This window comes from Cephus cinctus, unplaced genomic scaffold (assembly GCF_000341935.2).
Source record: "Cephus cinctus unplaced genomic scaffold, Ccin1 Ccin1_scaffold0129, whole genome shotgun sequence".
Lineage (NCBI taxonomy): Eukaryota > Metazoa > Arthropoda > Insecta > Hymenoptera > Cephidae > Cephus > Cephus cinctus.
The window spans coordinates 1,646,995-1,670,068 of NW_014332862.1; the positions used below are offsets into that span (position 1 = coordinate 1,646,995).

The following is a 23,074-nucleotide window of genomic DNA, read 5'->3' on the forward strand; positions in this document are numbered from 1 at the left end:
CGTAATGGATCTGCCCTGTGGATGCCTCTTATTAACCCTTGATATTTTTTATTAAAAATTAACCACCACCCCAAGCTACATCAACGTGCAGCCACATCTTACAAGCCTGGCATGAATCTGCGATTTCGATAAAATGATCAAATACGTCAGGAATAATTTTCCCTGCAAAGTACTTAATTGCAAAAAACAAATCACATAATAGGTAACTATTTATTAATTTTTTAATACTGCTTACCTTGTTTTGCGCATAGCATTATTCCTTTATTTCCGTTTTATATTCTTTTTCAATATTCTCCGTTAAATTCTTAACGTCCATTCTGCCCAACTTATCCGTTTTCACGAATACCACATTCCCCTCGCCGACACTACAAAAGCTTGCTCTTCAGATGCAAAAAATATCAAATTAGAATCGGGCGTGCCTCTTATCTGAAAAGTTAATGTAAACCTGTCATTTCAACGCATAAATAGAAAAGACAATGAATACGTCTTAGAAAAGTATTCAAGATGGCAAGGATACAAAATTTGCTAATGATTTTTGTGCAAACAATGCTCTACTTTATACTGATAATTACCTTTACCTCTGGTTTGAACAAAAATCTAGCAACCTTAATAGCTGTTTCATTCGAAAAAGTTCCTGCTATCAATGTTGGAACCAGTACCACCTCATACGTATATACTGATACATTTAACGTGTCTGTCAGCCATTGACCAACCAATCCATACTGATCCGATCTGCCTTGAACGATCATTAATGACAAAAAAGTAGAAGTTTCAAAATGATTTATTAACGCTATATTATATGTATACATTTTTTACACAGTATCCATAACAGCAGGAATGCCAAGGCAAAAAAGTGAATATTTATATCTCTCAATAACTGTTATAATATTCTAGCCATAATGCAAGGTGTTTAAACGATGTAACAAACACGTGATACGGATTTAAAAAAAGTGAATCTAGTATAATTATTTGACAATAAATGCAAGGATCATTCATAATAAGAGCATTAAATGACTGTGAATCTGAGTTATCGGGCAGTCTTTGCGCGTCATGATGAACATGATCGCTCTTAAAAATAGTTATAGCCGTAACACGTATTCACGACTATTTACATAACGATGGCAGGTTTGAATATTTGGATAAATGACAAACTGCACATTATGCAAAAAACAAGTAATAAATGACATGCAAATTGGTCGCGAACACTGAAAACATTTTTTCGCAGTTTCAAGATCTTTCGTTACGTGATTGGTTATTGGGAAAAAAAATTGTACAACAAAATCGACCTCTTACCTAGAAAATAGTTGATTCAGGAAATGCGGATGACCAGTTTTCACGCTGTATTTCAAAATATTGTTCGCCATTCGTAAAACTGATTTATCCGTATCCGGTTTTCTCTTCAAATCGAGTTTTAAGATATCGACAAGATGGCTCGGTTCCCGCCATATTGAAACAGCTCTACGATTTTTTCATTCGAAGCTAAATTCTATCAAAGCTGCACAAAATTTGTTTAAAAAATCATTATGTTTTTCTTCGACACGTGCACTAGACCAATTCAAAATTCAGCAAAATTTGATTGGGTCCTAAAACAATCGGTGATTATAGTTGCTCGAGGGCCAGATGACGAATTTCCTCAATTATTTTTGTTAAGGTTACAAAACATTAATATTTTGTAACTCGGACCTCGCCATCTAGTGAGTATTTAAGTCATGCCTGGCGTTTTATAGAGCAAATTACAAAGGTCTTGTTAATATTCGTAATTGTCGTCAATACACAAATAAAGATCCAATGTCAAAGGTACTGAAAAATTAGTTATATAGCACGCGATATATGTTTGGCACATGTAGCATAATAAAAAAAATTAAACGCAACCATTCGACACACCTTGTGTTGTTTAAAAAATCTGCGATAAATCATGATATTCGCAAAAAAAAATACAAATTAATGAATAGAAAAAATGTATTTACATGAGATTAACATATCCATATAGAAACTAATGTTCATATGGTTACCGATGTTCCATATTCATGTAACAATAATAATTACAACTTCATCGCTACTTGACAGAATTAATATTATAAACTAAGTCATATCTTGCAAGTCTTTTATACCAATCAGAACAAGTTTAATATGAGCATTGGTCCTGGCAATCTGCTTTCGTAAATTATCAATTTGTCTTTGAAAAAGCTTTAACCTAACGTCAATGACAGTCAAAGCTTCATCCAAACTAAACTCTACAAAGTGACCAAGACCAACATCCAATAAAATATTTGAAGCATCCTCTATATTTGCCTGGATATAAAAGTTGTTGCCCATATCCACCTTTGTCTTGAAACCACTTTTATCAACATTGGTATCCTTAAGAGTCTTTATTATACTCTTCAATTCAAGGAATTCAGCCATTTCTGCATTCTTGCTATCTAGTTTTTCAGCGAGCTTGGCAAGATCAGCCCTCAGAACATCATTCATGAAGGACTCAAACTGCAGTATCTTCTTCTGCACATCAGGATTCATTTTTGTACGTTTTGAGAAAATCGAATCCTGCACTGTGTAAAACATAAAAAGTATACGCAAGGTGCAAACACTTGAAGATACAAATATCTAGTTGATTGGGGGCTTTTATAAATTCCTGTTGTACTTGCAAAAGAAACCCTCCCCGAGATAAACAAGATTTCTATTAAGAGGTTAGGTTGCTCACGAGGCAGATATTCGCAAAATATGCCACGGCATTTTCTTCCCAAGATACAGCCGCATAGGGAAAAACTTACCAAATGCAATACTATTTCGAAACGGCTTTTAAGAAATCAAAAACAACGCTGCAAAAAAATCTTTAAAAACACATCGTATACTTGACACTTTAGTAGCACCGCGTTTACTTGCTGAATTCCCCTAACGGCACCAGACAAAACTGTCAGTTCGGTCGGTATTGAAGAACGCGAAAAGATTATCGACAGAACGGACTAAAGAAATTAATTCCTACATTCAAACCATTTTATATGGAAATCAAAAACACGAACGATCTTATTCAATATATAATACAAAGTTCAATATGTGACGATTGCAAAATGTATTTTGAAAAAACAATATTACATTTATATACTACAAGAAATTGAATTGGAATATTTATTAACAGCGTCGATGACGATAGCAGTACAAGAAAAATGAATTACACAACGAACAATAAAATAATGGAACGATGCGTATTTTGTGTGCAGAGTGGTACATTAGCTAAGACCTAGGTAATTTAAGTGATGATTACCAGAATATCATAACACGTATAACTAGATGCAAACTCAGGCTATGACTACAACTACCAATACAGGATATACAATTTTCATGATTAGATGATGAAATTCATGATTAGCTACAACTTAAATTATCGTCATGTAAAACTTATCGTACTCAATGCATCCGTAATGTAGTTAGATATTCTTTCGAGGACGCAAATTTCAGAAACCAATAAAACTAGTTCTCTTCGTCAAGCTGCAGCAAAACGCGCATCAACGAAGTCAGTCGCCATAATTATAAAATTCACAAAATACTCACCAGAGTTCTCCGTCAACAGTGCCCCATCATATATAAAATTCATCGGAATAACTCCCGCGGGATAACACAAAAGAATGCTAAACGCACATAAAAAAGAAATGTAAATATATGAAAAAAAAGGGAAAAACGAAGTGTGAAAAGAAAATTAAGAAAAAATTATCCGTACAGAAAATAGTAAGGGCTGATACGGTGCAAAAGAATAACAGGCAGTAAAAGTCTCGGTAAAGCCAGTCAACATCACGAAGAGACGAATAAACGCATGGGCTGTCATACTGGTGTATTTCTGCGCTATCTACGCAATATAGTCCTTAGTTTATGTTAAGACGAAGCAGTTAAACGTTACGAAGACTTTTATAGGTCTGCACGAATCCATGCACACATCACCGTTACGTTGCCCACTTGCGTCTCTACTAAAATGCAAGAGGCTTTTTATCCTGCGTGATACACATATGGTACATACGTGAGCGAAACCCTTTCGTGCGTGTATATCTGTATATATATATGCATTAATGCATGACGTAGAATAAAAATTGCAACGAATAGAAAAATAAATTCAAATTGAGCAATTCCATAGATTCCTTAAATTCCAAGTTTACATAGTTACTCCATAGGTTTATTTATCCAATTCTGTATATGCATATTACAGACCGACCTTGTATTTCTATGAAATTCCTTGGAGTTGCATGATATAGAGTCGTTTATCATTTACTTAGATAAGAATTGTATTCTTTTTCATCTCAATGAAGAGGGGGTGAGGGGTATCTTCTGCCATGTTTTTAACCTTTCATTACGAGTGGATCTGGTCAGGGACTATAAAAATTTGTTTCAAATTTTTGCATAATATCCTGTCTACTTTATATACTTGTACAGAGTGTAACTACTTGTTCTATGTATACCTGTGGAATATATTGCAATCTAATTATATGGCAACAAACACGCAATTGTATCACATGTGGTACGTTGGTAGCGGGGAGTTCATAGCCAAGTTCCGGTATAACTTATAGGTACACAAAGCGTCAATATACTGTAAAAATGGATATTGAAATACATAAATATATATTGAATTGTCGCTAAGTGCAACAGGAGCCGTGATGGCGGTAAGGAATTATAAATATGTAAAAAAACAAAGGTTGGTATGTATATGAGACAAGAAGAAAATGAAGTAAGAGTGGAAAAGAGCCAACAACGAGACTGACTATCCATGGAATCTGCATAAACCATAAAACGGCTGACTGTTCTCCACTTGACGCCATCTTCTCCACTTTGGGATTTGAGTCCCCAACGCAACCGGTATATCTGCTCTTTCTCTAAACACATACCAACACATGGATAACCCAACCACTTAGTTTACTAGTAACTACTGCATACGCATACTATAACCTTACTACTACCCTAACCTAACCTACCTACCTGCCTGCCTGCCTTCCTGCCATTCTGACAAACATTCTCCATTATTAGTATGTTGGCATTGCGACGTCGCTAAAAGCAAGAACGTATTTTTAAATAAGATTTACAGTAAATATCACAGCCTCCTGGACAGTCGAAGGAACATCGAAAGATAAGCCTCGAACGTCAACATCATGTAGCTTAACGAGGACCAGTCGACTTTTTTTTCTTGTAATTTTGTACAACGAGAAAGAACGCAGGGAGAGGTCGAGTGTGAAAGAAGGAAGTCACTAGGTATCATAAAGGGAATTAAATTATAAGAAAATAAGTGGTGACGTATAAAAATGAGAGCAAGGAGCCATTAACGGTCCATCGTACCAAAAAATTCAGAACAGACGGCGGTACCTGTGACATCGGTGACATAAATATTCGACGCAGTGGAATTAAAAGCGGTACAGGTGTAGCCAACGTGTATGGGCATATAACGAAAATGGGTGCCAATAAGAAAAACTCCCAATCGAGATGAGATTGTCGCACCTTCCGTTTGTAGCAATTGGATTGAAGTCGGCTGAAAGTTCCATTTGGTTTGGACAGATCAAAACGCGACTGTATTTCTCGTATAGATACCGCTTATATTATATTTATTTATTATAATTTAACAGTTATAGTTACGTCGAGTACACTGAATCCATGAATAACGATTCTCGTGCATACTCCACAATGGAATAATAGGTATATCGTTTCCTCATATTTGTCCTGTCTTCGTTCTTGACTGCCAGGCCTTTGCCATTGCCATTACGTTTTGTTCTCCCTCTCTCTCTCTCTCTCTCTCTCTCTCTCTCTCTCTCTCTCTTTACACTTCATTCTCCTCTCGCACCCCAGAATTGCCCAATAAATAATCTACGACAGTTTTACGAATATAGGTAGATCGGTAAGTAGGTACGCATGTATTTATGTATGCGCGTACATTTCCACACGTCACATTCGATTTTATGACTTCGCAGGATATATATGACGTATGACGTAAGATAACAGAAAATGGTGGTCAGATTCAATTTTTTTTGTTTCTTTGAATCCCATCGCAATAGACGGTCACTACTTGAAAAGTGTTGAAAGGCGAGTTTTTAATGATTCCTGTAGATATTTTTTTCTTTTTCTCTTTTTTTTTAGCAAAACAATTACCTGCCACGCAGAAATATATGATTCGACTTTTATCTTTGTACGTAGATATACATATATAGACCAGTGACGCCAGGGGGTTTTATCTTATGCTTTAATTTTGATTTTGAACATCTCGACGCTTATGTCGCACCTCATCGAGCAACGTCTTTAGGAACGTGCGACATGTACGCGACAATCGCGATTAGAGATTCGGCGAAATATCTTGAAATTTTCGCCAGGAAAAACGGTGTATCCCCCTTCTTCTTCGGATCTCTGAATATATTTTGATTTTTTCTTTGCTAATCTCTCGTATGAAAATTCATAACACCAATTTCTTTTGGCAACCCTTTCTCGTTTCCCATCCCTCACACACACACACACACTCTCGCGCTCTCTCTCTCTCACACACGAAAAGACCCACTATACATTATATTTATATATTTATAGTACGCGTGCGTGTGTACGTTTTATTTCTTTATTCCTTGATCCTTCGATAAATCCTCAAGTCTTCCCTGCACATTTCACACCGTATACACAATACACGATAGATTACGATATAGTAAAAGCGTTACCCTTAAAAAAATATGGCAGCAGTACGTAAATTTTAAGACGCTAATGGGCGCTCGAAGATGAAAAGGATTCTGTTTTCTTTTTCTGTTTCATCAACAAATCATCCACGCCTCGCATACTCAGAGTCTATACGTTTGATACAGACAGTTTCATATTCCGTGAACTTTTTAAGAATACATGGTCAATCATACATACTGTGGTACGCATACATATACATTTATTATATTATATACACACAGGCGGGGTGACAGATACGCCTATTATATAAAAGAAAAGAAGAAGAAAATAAAAAAAAAATAGAAAATACCGAGGAGTGGCTCTCTCGTTAATCAAATGGAGCAAACTTGTACGACTCGAAACGTCCCGACGCTACGGTCTCATGAAGCACAAGACTTCGACGCCGGCCACTAACCGTGATAATGACTTTCTCCCTAATATCACAATAAATAAAATGAAGTACCGTAGTATACGCAATGCACAGGCGCTTTTACCTTTTCACTCCTATTAATAATTGCGTTCCCGCTCGCTCAATAATACCGGAAGCGCGTTACATATTTTTTACACTGCATTCCGCTATCTCTTTTTCCGGGGCATCGCAGAAGTCATCGATCGGAAGTTCAATGGAAATTCGATCGTCATCCTCCTTGTCGCATGTTCGGCCAGCGGACACGCGAAGAACAGACCAATTTTTTAACGCAAATTATACGGCGCACAAGTAAGCGTCAAGGTAACGAAGTTAGGATCGTCAACGTCGTCATTTTGATAGATGTGATTAATAGCATTAAAAAAAAAATTAGAAAAAAATCGTAACTGCGTCATGAGATCGGGATCTCGTCCGGGAAAAAAAAAAAAAAAAAAACGGAGACGTCCTTTCCGGTTGTCCAGATCCTCCAGTTTCGATGGCGATGGTAACCGTTCGCCAATCTTGCATTTGACTTCCGGTCCAGAAATCGTGGTTGGACAACGTTCGTTCCCTTCGCTTCTCCTTTTCTTCGTCTTTGGAATGAACCTTCCTTTGCGCTTCGTGTAATTCAGCAAGCTATCACCGAACGATCTGAAACAAGCACACACGGATCTTCGTTTACGTTCCATGAAAAAGTGTCGAGATACACTTTTTGAAATTCCCGCCAAACAGCCTTCACTTGTTCCGCGCTTTGTCCCGTGAAGAGAAGGTAAAAGTTTAAATAGATGGAATTGGAAGTGAGTGCCGTGACTAAAGTGAAGTTAGTGCCGGAGTCAGCCGTGCAGATATGAAATCGCATAACGGGACATTTTTCATGCGAAAAGTTTCGCATTAAGAAAAGCGCCACCCCGCGGAATATGGATAAGGGTAACCATGAGAAGGAAGCCTGCCCGTAGGGAAGTAACGCGAAGGAGGACGGACGAGGCCAGGAGCGTATATTATGTTCGCTAAAGCAATGTTACCAACTCGAGAACTGGCGAACTAGCCGACAGTAAAATCCATTTTATGTCTCCCTCGTAAAGTCAGTCAAATGAAACCCGGACTTAGTTTTCATACGTGCACCCACCCGGCCTCCTGGTGCACTCCGCAGTCCTACCCACACTTCGCCACGGGAATAGCTTAGAAATAAAGAAAGCAGAATTATAAGGAAAAAAGGACAACGAATTCACGATGTCTCCATCGTGCCGGATCTATACAAGATTTTTAAAGGAAACGGTCAATAACGTTGCAGCATTGTGACAACTCCTTAATTAAGACACAAAACCTCGTGGATCTCACTGACAATACTGATTGTCGCTCCTGGAAATGTGGTATGAGAAAATGGATCAAAAAAAAAAAATATATGAAAAAAATCATAGAAACGTAAAAAAACATACTCACATATAAAAAGGTACTGAAATATTCTCAAAGTAAAAAAAAAATCATTGTACCATCTCTTACGTTTAAGTCAGTCATTCGGTCGTTGAAATACTAATCTTTTAATGTTCGAACGAGAATATAAAGAGCGTTCCTCGCCATAGGAACCCATAACGCTTATGCCAGACGACCCCATCAAATGTTACACATATTTAACCAACGTTCAAATATTATTTCCCTCGTAAACGCGGCAGGAACGATCGACAGTTACTTTGACGTTACGAAATATAGATAGATTCTTTCCCGTTGAGTTATTTTCTCCCCCCTTCCCCCCTCCCTCCCTCCCTCCATCCATCCCACCGGATTCCTCGTTCTCCGTTCCTCCGATTCTACGGCTCTTATCCCATTCTATTCCGTTTCACTCCATTCCCATTCATCCCGTTTCGTAACCGATTTCATTTTGGGACTCCTGCTCCCTTTACGATCCCGTTTTCATGAGGCTTTAACTCTCCCTTCAGTCTCGTTTACGAGTCAAGATCGACCAGTAGAGCTTTTGTTAACTACGCACAATTTGTCACGCTGTAACTGCTCTCCTCGGCTCTTTAGAGCGCGACACGCCGACGGGATTAAGGACACTCGAATTCCTTTGTCCTGATGTAAACGGAAGTAGGATCTATTTTTATCAAAATTTCACAAGACTCCTTTTCCCCGCATGCAGTGACAGACAGCGAGGACTTCGATAAGTTACGTCAGCGCGCACTAGATGAGATAAGGAGAATCGTATCTCGTGTCTATATGCACGAGGCGATACGTCGTCGACTTGCATAATATTAGAATTTGTAGTCGGGAATGATGCCAACTAGTAAATAAAAATCACTAAAGCGTAAAAGCTTTGGTTAAAGTTGGATGAAAAATTCGGAGATACCTCGGGAATCATTGAACTGGATAAAAGAGATTCGCGTACCTGCTCAAATCTTATATAAGATTTAGTGATATTCGCAAGCTCGAGTTACGTGATCGTGAATATGGATAGTAGAAAAGTATAAGTTTCTAATAACATTATAATTATGTTTTTAATTAGCACGAAAGAATGGAAAATCATTAAACTAGACTTGATATATGTGAAAATAATTATCGAGTCGTTAAATGCAGTTTGACGATGTCTAGCAGGCACTGGTCTATCTGCCTCAGGCCTGTATCGGTTCATAGTTCATGTACCGTTCTTTCCGAGCGATCTTTCTACACACAGATCGGCCCTAGGGTGCCCCATAAAAGATATGATTTACAATCAGTACCCACTTGCAATCTCGTGTCTCGACCCAAGTAGACTTGAGGAAGTCTCGCGAGATCAGGAATTAACTACCAATGAGAATTGATTTTTTTTCCCCCCTATACATACCACCCTCCTCCATATATCCGAAGATGAGTCTCATTCGAGCAAGTGGATGATAAAGTGAAACCAATCCGATAGAAGCATTTAAAATCTTATCGACCCAAGGTGAAGGATAAGTCCTTTGAAATGGAGAAAGAGACAAATGGTGTATAAGTGTACGAACCGAGCGCTAGGCAGATTCCATAAGGACTATTTCGTCTTAGAGTCATAAACTTACCGAGAGTGGAGGAGACCGGGATAAACGAAGGAACGCGAGAAACGAGTGAACCAAGGAAGAAGACATGTCCCAGTGCACGTATAGCTGAAATGGAAACGGTTGCGAATGAGGTAGGTGGAGGTTTTATCGTCCACTGCGGTAAGTGCTTGACGGATTGTCACACTCTCTCGCTCTCCTATTCACGACACTCCTATCCTCTCGCTTTAGCCTTTCCATCCCTCCTCGCTTCTCGAAAGAACCATAAAATCAGCAGATATACTTCCAGTAATACCCAGTACTATAAGATACCAAGCCAAGTCAGTCGATTCGGAGCACCTCCTATTGGCTTTCACAAGAATCTATGTCAGCCTCGAGACCGATTTGACTAACCAGTTCATAATTCTAACTTAATCCCAGCCATTAGTATGGTCCTCAATTCCATTATGGAAATTCGATCAGGTCCTTACGAAAGTAATTATAAATTATTAAGAGAATTTCAAAACTTTTGCGATACTTCAGTCGTGTATAGTCAATCCACACGTGTGTCCTTTCTTAGAATCTAAAGCACGTCCATCCCGACGGACCAAGCAGCCAATAAGTTATCGTTTTGCAGAATATAGGCTGGGCTCTGAATAGAGGGATAGGCGATGTTAAAATAAGTAAAAAGAAAGACAGAGAAGAAGAGAGAGAGAGAGGGAGCTCAGGCTGATCTCTTTCATTAACGAAACGGGTATCCTGGGCTGGAGCCTATAGTCGCTTCGTTCACGAGGTACGTCGTATTTCATAGAAGCTCGGCTATATTTTCGCGCGTATGACTTTAACTGTCGATGCGGACTTTGCTTGTATTTCTTCTCAAGTTTTACTGGCGCTAGAGGTCGCTCGGCTCTACCAGGGCTGTAAACGTCACTCGGCGCTAAAAACCGCTTCCACCCTATACCTACTGGGTTCCTCTGCGTCCTCGGTTCTCCTCCTTGATTCCCACGTAGCTAAGTAAGGTCCTGGAACGTCTCGGAACCCGTTGAATAAAAAAAAAATTGTGACTACGCCCACCGACGCTCAACGTACACTGGGGGTATGTATACCGGACGCGTATCCATGAAACTACGTACCCCGAACCTTCTTCTGTGAGTTGGGCAATTTCGAGAAATCCCATAGAAGCATTTGACGGTTGTTAATACCAAGAAGTCAACTGGAAGGGACTATATGTTTCTGTTTGTCCTTTTTTCTCTCTTCCTTCTACTGGTGTAGATGGTGGATTCATTAAGGATGCGATATGGCGAGCTTTTTCACAGGGAGCAAACGTTCCTGTCTGACGAGGAGGAACCGTTGGGTCGGCTGGTCGGTTCGGTTAGTTGGGTGATTCGTTGGTTGGTCGGTCGCTTTTAAAAAAGTTACGAGGAGGTTTATGGGAGTTTAATTGTAGCTCGCGACTGTGGTTAGAAAGTACTAAAGGCCCCTGCAAGCGAGTTCTACGTTACAGCGCTTACTCTTGCTGCCGTTCCTGCTACCCAGGGACTCCGGCTTCTCTTGGTGAAGTACGAAGATACGAAGACAAGAGAGCGCGCACGCACTTTGGCGCTGCTAATTATTGCTTTGTCTTGGAAATTACTCGTCCGTCCGTCGTCGTCTAGTGCTTCTAGGAGGACGATGTTCTCTGCCAAGGTCAAATATTACCTGGACGTAACCTCAACTACTGGCGAAATATCTACCCAAATAGATCGAAGCTAATAATAAAATATTTGGATAATTAATAATAATAATAATATATATATATCGTCGAGACCGACTATATACGTAATATGCTGTCATTAATTCTTTAGAAAAAGTTTGATTTTGAAAAATCCAAACATTATTCTTGAAGATTAATCGTACTTTTTTTATTTCCAATCTAATAAGTCAATGTTATGAAGGAGCATCGAAGAGATCCCTAACGATTGCCGATTTACGTTAACGCCCCTCCCCCTCCCAACCCCCAAAGGCTCTTCTGTCGCTCGGTGTTGTTTTCATACCGAGACTTGGCTAGTCGCTGTCACATAAACTCGGATAGTTTACTGCGTCCCGAGCAAAATAACCGAAGGACTTGCTCTCCGCGACGGAGAAAGGGAGTTAGAGAAAAAATTCGCGAGCTGTAAAGCGAACCGCGTTTACGATCGTCGTTAAGCGGCCTCTGAGCGGCTTGTCTGATTACATTGATGCTGCTTACTGCAAACCGAACCTTCCGTCCCTCGAACTTCTCATGTGAAAATGTACGTCACGAGGTCTCCGAGAGTCGTAAGTCACAAACCGAGTACCTTAAGGATTCAAATCGGTAACCTAACCGTCATTTGCTTTAGGGCTCCTTCACAGTGAGACTTCAAAATGCGACTACTGTGTTATACGAGATAATTGAATAACGGCATAACGGAATAATCTATAGTTTCAGTTTGTTTTATCTTGATTGATAGAGATACAATTCGCTAACGTACGGAGGCTCAGGACTTATTTACTTTACAAACTCGAAATATAAGTGTTGCTAAGTATTCTGACTTCTGGCGATACCGAAGGTTTTATTGTCATTTTTATTTTGATATATCGCAATTAACATTCGCTGTTTAATATTACTGTACTTTTACAAGAGACTTTACGACTCTTGGTCAACATCCACGATTACGTTTTACCGACCCAATAAGTGAGGCTCTGTCCTTAAAGTCCATAGATTATGAACCGGTGATACTTATCCTAGGGACTTTCATATTTGTATAATTTACGCTTAGTGGTGGTTTAATATAATTATTTTTTTTTTTTAAGGTTCGAATAGGCTTTTAAAATCGTAGGAGTGAAAAAAGTGGGGGATGTCTGGCCGATGATCATAGGTGCGCACAAGGGTGATATTTGTTGAGGGAGTAGTAAGTAAGGAGAAATTGTTAGGTGGAATTTTGCTGAATTTTGAGAGACGTAGAAATTGGCAAGGAATCAGTCTCTTTTCGCATGGTCGGCTAAGGGTTCCCGATGGCCGATCGTAAATGTTCAGCCGGATTATACTCATAAATTAGACTCTTTACACGGGCGATCATTAAAAGCCACAAATGCACTCTCCACGGAATCCACGTAGTTTCCACGCCTCGAGTTTTCCCTCGCTTGGCTTCACCACGCAGATGCCGGCAGCTTTGATGAAGTTTGTCACAATTTACTTGCAACCTGACCAATAAGAAGAAAACGAAATCGAGTCCGGAGGACCGTGCCAAATCTGCGACACTCTGAAAGTGTCTCTAAGAGACCCGTCTCAGATATCCAGAAGTCCCTTGATCTTCTTGATGTTATATGAGTTGATAAATATTAGTACGTAGAAGAAGCTTAAACCAATTAATTAACGAAGTTAACAGAAAAACAAATAATTAAAACAGGTGCGAACCGAATGAATTAAATAAAGACAAAATTGTGAGATTCGAAATGTGGAAGACTTGATTCGCTGGACCCCCAGGACGTACAGCGGAAGTCTACTAGACGTCTCTTTACTTCTCTTGGAAGCAGGAGCCGTTTTATAGGTTAGAATCTCTTTTATGTCCGACGGATTCGCGATTACGAGCTCAACTCAAGCGGCCCGGACAAAAGAACCGAGTGAACTTTTACGTCCGAAAACGAAAACTAATCCGTTCCCGTTTCACGTGCAAACTTCGATTGACGCGACGCATCTTCGACTATCGGTTCGTACGATCTTTCGAGTCAAAATTAAATTTCTGTCAGAAGTTAAAAAAAAATTCTCGCTGTTCTTCAACGCCTAGCAAGATTCTTTGTGACCGCGGCACGTAATGTCGACCGCAAGCAATCTTTCGAGGAAAAAGCAAAGGTAGGCACAACAACAAAAAGAAAATTCAAGAAATCCCAGGACAAAGACCAGTAGAAGCAAATCAATTCCGTGAGTCGAAAAGTCCCCAAAAAATACTCTACTGGCCGACTAGTCGCAATTCCGAAAGAACGTTAAAACCACATAAAAGATGAAATAGTAGCATCGACCAAGAGAATCTCGGGACCTTTGATGGGGGCCGCACAACAACGTGGGGCCTTATGGATCTCTTACCGCAACAGAATGGGCCTCGGATTTTATGAAAGTCAAAATAGTCTCTAGCGTTCAGAAATAACCCAACAGCCATGCACCACCCCCATAAATAACTGTAAATAGTACAAAAATCGAGATTCCAAAAAAAAAAAAAATAATTTTAATATCCCAAAAAAAACTTACTACGGCTACGTGACAGGACGCTCCGGAGGACTATCAGGACTCGAAGGTACCCTCGATGTCAGAACATGGGTCGAGAGAGGATGCGGACGTGGACCCAGATGAGCTACCGAAGGTGGTGGTACCAAGCCTATATAGGGCGGCTGTCCAAGATACGTAGGAGCATCCACAGCTGCCGCAGAAGCAGCATATCCATTGTAGTAATAAGATTCTCCAGATCCATACTGGATCATCCTGGCAGCTTCCCAAAAGGCCATGGTCCGTATTTCATTGTTGGCTGTTATGAACAATTACATGAAATGCATTAAACCAATTGGAACACCAGTGCACAAGGGATCAGGAACAATAAATTTCACGTTCCCAGGACCGGCGTCTTCTTTCCAAAGTATGTATCAAGGGCGTCTCGACGCCTAACGAACGACTCTATCTCGGCCGTTTGTCAGTTTACACATTGTAAATCGGCGCCGTCACTAGAGACACTGTTTGCGCTCTTGCACTTCACGGACAAAGACGTTTGTGCGCGTACCTATATACACAGAAAGTTATTTGAAATTCGATCGTAACCCCTCATTAATTAGGGAATCAGATGACGCGTGTTCGATGTCTAATTACGCGTATGCCGACCGGCTAATGAGATGCATGTATGCGGTTCGAGAACGAAGAAGAAGGAAAATACGAATATTTCCATGTAAATAGTACGAAGAAAGTATATAACGATGATTGTAGGGCGAGAGAAGGTGAGGGAGGACAGGGGTGACTTTTAGCTCAATAAAAAAAAAATACAATGATAATAATAAAAAGGAATCAATATAATTGAGATAACTTCCCAGAATTTACTGCAGCCACCGAATGCTCCTTTGGAATTAAAGATGGCCCTCATCCGGGCATGGTTATAGCAAAGCGAAGTGGATGTCGTTTTATTACTTAATTGGCATATATTCCTTTTAATTGTATAAAACGTCTTATCGAAATTCCGTAAGTCCTTTAACACCTTTTCTTGTATCGACGCCGCCTCGGTAAATGACGGTTTAGTAAAATATTCTTTTGGCTAAATGTCTGTTCGATGGGACAGCGCTTCCAGTAGAGATGCCTCTACTAGACTTCGATCACTGTGAAAGTATTCTTGTCCATTAACCGATACAAGATCAGTCTGCATGTTTCTTCGATGCGATTGATCGTACTGCCTACACGGTACCACCACTCTTTATGCCTCTCTGCAGATTTCTATATGTCTCGTGTATTTACGTGCAAGGCAATGGCACAGGTGCTTCTTCGACGGTGCTACCGAAATGGCTTCTGGACAGCAAGAAGGGGACTCGTTTCCTTCGAATAGTCTGATTGAACTGTATCTAATTCTAAGATACGAATTTCAGTGAGCAGCACAACGTCATACGGATGGTTACGGTACGAATCAGCTATTAGGATTCAGATTTAGCCTGCGCGTGTATACTCGGGAGTCACGCCCGTGGCGGCAGCACCCTCGACAGCAACAACGTCATGTTTGCACGAGGCTCACGTCCGAAACATTACGGCCCTGCCATATTTACCCCACCGGTAAATCTTCGCCAAGATGCCATATTTCCCGATCAACATTCGACACAGACTGAAGAGCAGGTCTGGCTCCAATTTAAGATCCTAAACCTTCCGCCACGAGTGGGTGGGTGAGGGGTTTAAAAAAAAATTACGAAATCTTCAACCTCCCATATGAGAATACAAATTTTGATTTTGCATAAAGATTTTGCATCGTGATTCCCAAGAATCTCCAACGCATCGGCAGATTTATTCGCAATGGAGGAGTCAGCCGCAAGAGAAGGTAATAAGAGGAGGAGGAGGAGGAGGGGGAAGAGAGAGAAGGGAAAGAGAAGTGGGGTGGGGAATACGCGAATGCCGGACGCAAAAATACGCGTCGGCTCGTAAATTATATTTTAACGGCCTCGCTCGCTTGCGTGGCTCTCCTTTGCTCGGCCCTCGGTGGGTTCTTCACTTTTCGTTTCTGCGCTTCGTTCCTTCATTCTTCACCGAAGACCCAAGGATCGCAATGGACACCAGAGTCTTGAATCAGCCCGCGGCTGAACTTCGACGTCTTCGTACGGGGGAGCGATGAGAACTCATCGGATCAGCCTACTGGATGAATCTCATACGCGGCTCATGGTCATCGACCGGGTCCGTTCGTAGGGACGAAGGATGACGTGGATCAGGCTAGACGCAGCGTGGACCGTGTCAAACAGTGCGATACTCATTGTTAGAAATAGGTCTTGCAGCTGCGAGAGTCGGTACGGTTTAATTGCGGCAACTTCCGGTCCCGTCACGTCACTTCCACCATGCCTCGACGACAATGCGTCTAAATATAAGCGCGCGAAAGCTTTTGACCAGGTCAAACTTAATAAGTCCTCTGTCCCGTAACGACGTATTACCGGTGCTCGTGTCAGCGCATGCCTGCTGTCACTTTGACAGTTATAAAATTCTAATTAAGCCATCGCGCCGCGGGCGTCTCTCGAAGATACGCCGTGCGGTAGCGATGCTTAGAAATTGTCCGTCGGCCCCGTCGTTAGTAGGCGAAGCAAGCGCGCCTGCACATCAGAGGGACAACGTTTGCGAATATGACAGCTTATTTGTGACGAACACGTGGAAGGTGCGGGAAGAGGCTGAATTAATTATACACGCACTCGGGAATTTAGCCACGCGCCCCGCAGTAGTAACTCACGGCTCGGTCGGACTGCGTCAAAAGCGAATCGCGCAATCTTGACTATTCGACCGTAGGAATACAACATGAACAAAAAGGTAGAATTAATCGAGTCAAAGTAAATCGGCGAATTTTCTTTTTCTCTACCGACCGTATAGTAATAATCTGAGGACAATGAAGAGAGGTAGTGACCCCCTGGTCACCCTTTTCAACCATGTTCAACAATGCAAATATATTATGTTTAAAAGTCCTTTCAAAGTTGAGCAGCGCAAATGGCCGCTTTTACGACAAGCACGACCGTCCTGTAATGCTACACAATGATTTTACATATAGTAAAAAATACATGTGTGTATACATATACCTATGGTATATAAGAGTTAAGGAGCGGGTATAAATCGGCTGACCTGCCTGTTATGTCTTCCAGTACCTACATATAAGGTTATGCGTGAGGGCGCGCGGGCAAGAGTGAGCTCCGTTCGCCATTTTATGATCTGGAACTCTTTTGGTTCACGTGTACAATTCCCCCTGTGGATCAAAACCTGGAATTGGACACCTTACGAACGAGAGCGAAGGATCGGAGGGGCCATGGAGGGGGGAGGGGGCGATCCAAGGGAAAAAATATGAACGAAGAAAAAAGTGGCGAGTGCTGATGAGGACTGTCCCACTCCCGGAGGAGGGTTCAAGATTCTCAAACGGGAGAATGAGACTAATGACGTCAGGGTTAATGCAGCCATGTTTGTATTACCATTGTTATTATAACGAAGCGACGAGCTGAGTCTTGGGATAAGGGAACGTAAAGTAAATAAGGATAACGCCAGAGGGACTGGGCACAATTTTATTACGGTCTGCATGCACCTCCCAATTAACATGACGATCGCTGATGTCACTCTCTATTAATGCAGTTCAATAATAGCGAATAGGTCCGATTAGACTTGTAGATAAGGTTAGTCATGGTCAGTCGTGCTGGTGGCCGGAGTATGTTAAGTGCAACGAGAAACAAGATACGGGAGAATGACGCTAGGCGGCTCTGCGGTCGGGATAAGTTAAATGGGGTATCCATTTGGCCTGGTGTCTTTGATAGAGTTAACCGAAACCTACCATAACGCGAGATGATGAAAATAATGCACCCGTACAGTCTCGTGCGATCTAGGAGATATATCCTTCGATATGAAATTAATGTTGAGAACCCCCCAGTCACACGGTGAAATTACGAAAGGTATTTAAATGCTTTCGTGCATGGTTCGCAGTGATGGCGTATTACCTCAAAGTATACAGATATCAATTTCACGAATCTCACGGTCCTCGAGGAATGTCCAAATGAAAAGTCGTAATGTCAATTTATTCGCGTGATAAAGTGAACTGCTCAATAAGGGTTAATCGTATGGATAACGTCACCGTGTATATATCCGCGAGAGACATTGTAGCTGCTAATGTCGAGGAAAACTATGTTACACGTATCGTGGCTGTTGGGTATTGTGTGTTGCACTTAACGATACGTGGGTAGCGTCGCACAGCGTAATCACAACTACATCCTCTTTTATCTTGTTGCAAAGCGCAAGACAACAGCTGTCTCGCGTCGCCTTGCGGTTATGCAAGGTTGCGATTCATTGCCAACTTTTGTAGCCAGTCCCATTCCTTTCGGTGCACTCTCGATTCCTAGGATCTCCCGTCATCCTTTAGCATTTTCTTTTCATCTCGCCGCTTCCCAACCGATGATCATTTTGAGTGATCCCATCGAAAGGTAAAAAGCCAGTGGTACGTGCAACTTTGTCTAATCCTCTTCTACGCCTATGGTAAACAAGTAGAGAGTTTCTCTTACAGCTCTGTTTTTAAAATCATTTTTCGGATTTTTCGTCGTCTGATTTTATATTTCGAACCACCCTGTATATTCATTTATGTATATTTTGATTCTTTGATTCTTGATTATTTATGCTGATCTACTTTCTATACTCATGATCGCGGCTCTACGTGAGCTTTGAGCTATGAACTCTGAGTGCCGAGTTGGCTCGAGGACAAGCCGCGTACATTATTTTACTAGTCTCCGTCGCTCTTAAGCTCAATCTTGATAGACTTCTCACTCTTCCCTGAGCTGCCCGTTCCGATCAGATTTTGGAGGCGATGCGCGCCGCTTGCGACTGCATGCGAACTTACTTGTGCTACTCATAAAAGCTACTAGATATAGACAGGATAGGTACAGTCCGATAGAAAATGTTTCGTACCTTGCTAATTTTATCCGTGACGTATCAAATACGCCTAAGACTTTACCTTCTCCTCTTTCGACCACCCGCGGTATACGCGTCTCTGCTGAATTCCAAAGTATCTCATGCAATTCCACTTTACCCGCTCTTTCGCTTATTAGAATGGACAGGAACAAAGGAATGAGTATCCTGCTTCTTGTTTTACTCGTATAACACGAAATGACAGTTACTTGGCCGAACTACTAACAGACATTATTCCAACGTCAACTAGCACAAGAATGCTTATTGCGCTTGACACGAGGCCATATATATAAACATAGATACATAAACATTTAAGTACGTTGTAATAACTAAGCAAGGCCTGATAGGTATAATTAAATCAATTCCGAGTGTAAAAAAAGTGGTAATGAAAATTGAAGAAACTCGTACGGAATTTTCCATAAAAAGAGTTGATTAGATCTATAGTAACAACTGTGTGTACGTTTATCCCGGTTCGATTAGTGCAGCTTGAGAATTATTTGTATGCCGGTAACATTTTAATTAGTAGCTCCGATAGTATCAGGAATGTATTACTTTGTAGGAAATAAGAGAGAATGCCGCGTGATACAGATACCAGATTAACTCGAATTCTCACTACATTCTCATACAGTATATAACTCGTAAGAGCACACTGGTAAATTCATTGAACACTCATTAAATGAACTTGCCAGTGAAGACACGAGCGCGTGTATTGGTACAGGTATTTTAAATGGCAAAGAAGCACCGATAAAAAAACTAGAATTCCATCTTATCCTTAGCCGCGTCTTATTATAGTTAACCGAGACTGAGTTGTTGCACGCGAACTTCACTTCGGGTTCCCTCATGTGCATTCTGTCCCTCTTCTTTTCTCTTCTCCTCTATTACTCTCTCTCTCTCTCTCTCTCTCTCTCTCGCTCTCTTTCTTTTAATGCTCGTTCTCACAAATTTTTTATTTATTCACCTTTCACCCTACTTCACTTCATACGTTTCTTGCATTCTCGCTCTCTTTCTTTTAATGCTCGTCGGGTTCCCTCATGTGCATTCTGTCCCTCTTCTTTTCTCTTCTCCTCTATTACTCTCTCTCTCTCTCTCTCTCTCTCTCTCGCTCTCTTTCTTTTAATGCTCGTTCTCACAAATTTTTTATTTATTCACCTTTCACCCTACTTCACTTCATACGTTTCTTGCATTCCTCATCTTCCGTACGGTGAGCGACAGTATAAATTCACGAAATTCAAGGTACATTCAATAATATGAGTACGTATTGGCCTTGTTCTAAACTATTTTAATAAAATATGTTTTTTCCACCAGGAATAAATGATAAGGTTGAATGTTATAATATATTCTCTTTCCTGGAAAACACGAGAGGAACTGGCGTGCACGTTAACATCTCGTAGCATCGGAATGGTAATAACACGAGGCACATAAAGTACCGAAGCGAGGTAAAAATAATCGTAAGAATCATAAGCGAAACAGTCTTGTTTCCCAAAGTATTTCCAACGCGAGTGAACCAAGGAAACAGTGCCCACGGGCGCTCAACGTTATTCTACAGTCACTTAGAGTAAAATCAATTTACTAGAAAGAAAAAAAAAAGAAAGAAATGCTATGTACATCATTTGAATTAAGTATCGACAAAAAAGGAGTAAAACAAAAGTCGAGTTAAAGGTTTACTAGAAATGACTAAAGTGGCAACTTGAGATTAAAATTAAAAAAAATCAAAAGCAAAAATATGTATAAGCAGTAGGGAAATAAGCTTTAAAAAAGATGCAAGAATAAGAATAGAAAGGTATGACAGGATAAAGTGTTCGACGGAACGAGACGATCCATAACTCCTTCCTAATGGGAGACTTCCCTTCCGTCGGAGCAAAACTGATGCCGGATCGGTCACGATCAAGGATTTTACTGACGCATGTTGCTAGGCACGGCACAGAGAGAAGTTAGGGGAACAGTGGCAAAAGGAGAGTGGGGCGGCCAGCAGCCTAGAAGGTTTCCACCGGTAGCTCAGCCACCGGCAAGGAAATTGCGCCGATAGAAGCTAAGAGTCGAAGCGAGACGCTCCTATAGGCAAGGTGCGAGCGCGTGAGCGAGACATTCTTATACGCGCTAGAGGGACCCGCAGCGCCACCACTAACGAGTGAGAGAGTCTTATAGGAAATCGTCGCCAAGAGCGAGGAAGACCCTCTTATGCGGGACTCCTCCGAGTCGTGACACAAATGGCGTCCCGAGCCAGGGGAAAAGGCCACCCCCACTACGCTCCGGCCTAGCTTGCTTTTAGGTTGCTGGCCGCCTTACTCTCGCTTTGCCACTGTTCCCCAACTACTCTCCGGGACGCCATTAACGTCGCTCAGTATACGTAACCTTACAGTCCGTTGGTGACCGCTGGTGCAGAATATTCATAAGGCGTTAACACGTTATTAGTACGAATGATACGCATAACCCTCTAGCCCCCTCCCGCATCGGCCCCACACATACTGTACATCACACGTGTAATATAACTTTTTCTTTCGACTTTTCTAAACTCTTTTTACACACGCGCGCGCCCGTACAATAACGTTCGTTTCAGTTACTAGCAGCGAAGACCGAAGAAGCGTCCTGACGGCCTTTCCAATTGTGACAAAGCTTTGTAGTCTCGTGTGTCATAATGTACGAACCACAGTTGTATTGGGAGAAGGGAGGTGAGACGTGAAGAAAATGAAGTAAAAAATGAAGAATAAAATATCACCGTGTACTGTCATTGGGCCAGCACCACGTAACGTACCTGTGCCGTGTACACCCGTCCACGTATGTTCAACGTAAAGAGCACAAGTGCGCGTGCGCAGAGGTAAACGCATGCACATTGCGAATCTCACTCTAGCGTGTCGAGCAGCACGTAATTACAGACGTAGGACAGAAACCGGTTGACGTTTGAGTAATACGACGCCTCACGGACAATCAATTAACACTTTGGAAAATACGTAACGTGTGGGTATCAATTTTGTATAAGACACAGCCTGTACTACATTCCTTTTTAGGAAGTCAATTTTCTTCTGTACTCAATCCGATGATGCGGGTCTTGTGAGTTTCTTTTTTTTTTTTTTTTTTTTTAAAATTTTACTACATTCCTTTTTAGGAAGTCAATTTTCTTCTGTACTCAATCCGATGATGCGGGTCTTGTGAGTTTTTTTTTTTTTTTTTTTTTTGTTAAAATTTCAAGATCATTTAAATCATTGGTTCGTACACGGATGATGGATACAGTGCGGAATGTGGAATTGCGAGGACGTGAAAACTGAAAAAGAAAAAGTATTTTTAAAAATATAGGGGTCCGTAAGATCGGCGTAAGATAAGGCGGATGGCGGAAAAGTGGCACCATAACGGTGGCTGTGCTGATTGCCATGTAACTGCCTTGTTAAGTAATTATATCATGTGCAGTAAGAAATACATATACGGATTCGCATATTTCCCAGTTTAAAATTGTTTAGTCGTCTGCAGTAATTTTTACTTGATACGTGACATATATTTTACCCCTATTTGACCCTCTACTTTGTACTAGCCTTTGACTCGTACCAATGACTTTTGTACTCTAGATAAATACTAAGCACTACATGAAAACGAACGAAGCCTGAGGTCTTATTTACAATACGCTTGTTTCCTACTTGCCAACGCTTGCTACTATGTGAAATCTAAATCCGATCAATGTACCATTCGATCTACTTATGTCTATCGTGTATATATACATATATATATATATATATATATATTTATTATAAGTACCTAAAAATATGAACGACAAAAATAAAAAAAAACGACAAATGACCATAATTCAATACAGCAGTAATATCAACTACACCTTAACCCTTCAGGCAGAACGGCATCAAACCGGGTGATTTATTATAAGTACCTAAAAATATGAAC

General features: G+C 40.9%; 3 protein-coding genes across 10 annotated transcripts in view; all 3 read right to left on the reverse strand.

Annotated features, from left to right (window-relative positions):
* The window catches only part of LOC107262915 (protein doublesex), a 45,480-nt gene that overhangs the window by 3,534 nt on the left and 18,872 nt on the right, over positions 1-23,074 (reverse strand). For 3 of the 7 annotated variants that reach the window (XM_015729579.2, XM_015729578.2, XM_015729577.2), the window contains exons 5-6: positions 14,291-14,564; positions 5,544-7,717 (exon numbers count right to left, since the gene is read on the reverse strand). In XM_015729579.2, the coding sequence (XP_015585065.1) occupies positions 14,296-14,564 (269 nt within the window). In that variant the 3' untranslated portion in view covers positions 5,544-7,717; positions 14,291-14,295. Of the gene's footprint in view, positions 1-5,543; positions 7,718-10,092; positions 10,177-14,290; positions 14,565-23,074 lie in introns of those variants that run through there. The other 4 variants (XR_003058348.1, XM_025080307.1, XR_001536541.2 and 1 more) reach the window with 4 other exon arrangements.
* On the reverse strand, positions 265-1,562 carry LOC107262777 (acidic amino acid decarboxylase GADL1-like; the record flags this gene model as incomplete). The annotated part of the gene is given in 3 exon segments (XM_025080326.1): positions 265-426; positions 573-732; positions 1,294-1,562. Coding segments are annotated over 3 exon segments (519 nt in total), but the record flags the coding sequence as incomplete, so codon positions are not given.
* LOC107262916 (protein UXT homolog) lies at positions 1,942-3,024 on the reverse strand. Of its 2 annotated transcripts, none has more exons than XM_025080308.1 (2): positions 2,769-3,024; positions 1,942-2,541 (listed from the first exon to the last, which is right to left on the reverse strand). In XM_025080308.1, exon 2 carries the CDS (start codon positions 2,512-2,514, stop codon positions 2,083-2,085), a length of 432 nt encoding a protein of 143 aa, XP_024936076.1. In that variant the 5' UTR covers positions 2,515-2,541; positions 2,769-3,024; the 3' UTR covers positions 1,942-2,082. The 2 variants fall into 2 exon arrangements, with proteins under 2 accessions (XP_024936076.1, XP_015585066.1); XM_015729580.2 differs by having other exon boundaries at positions 1,942-2,546; positions 2,769-2,985.

What these genes read in the sequence shown, in the direction of transcription:
- LOC107262916 (XM_025080308.1), bottom strand. Translation starts at nt 2,514, where the DNA reads ATGAATCCTGATGTGCAGAAGAAGATACTGCAGTTTGAGTCCTTCATG.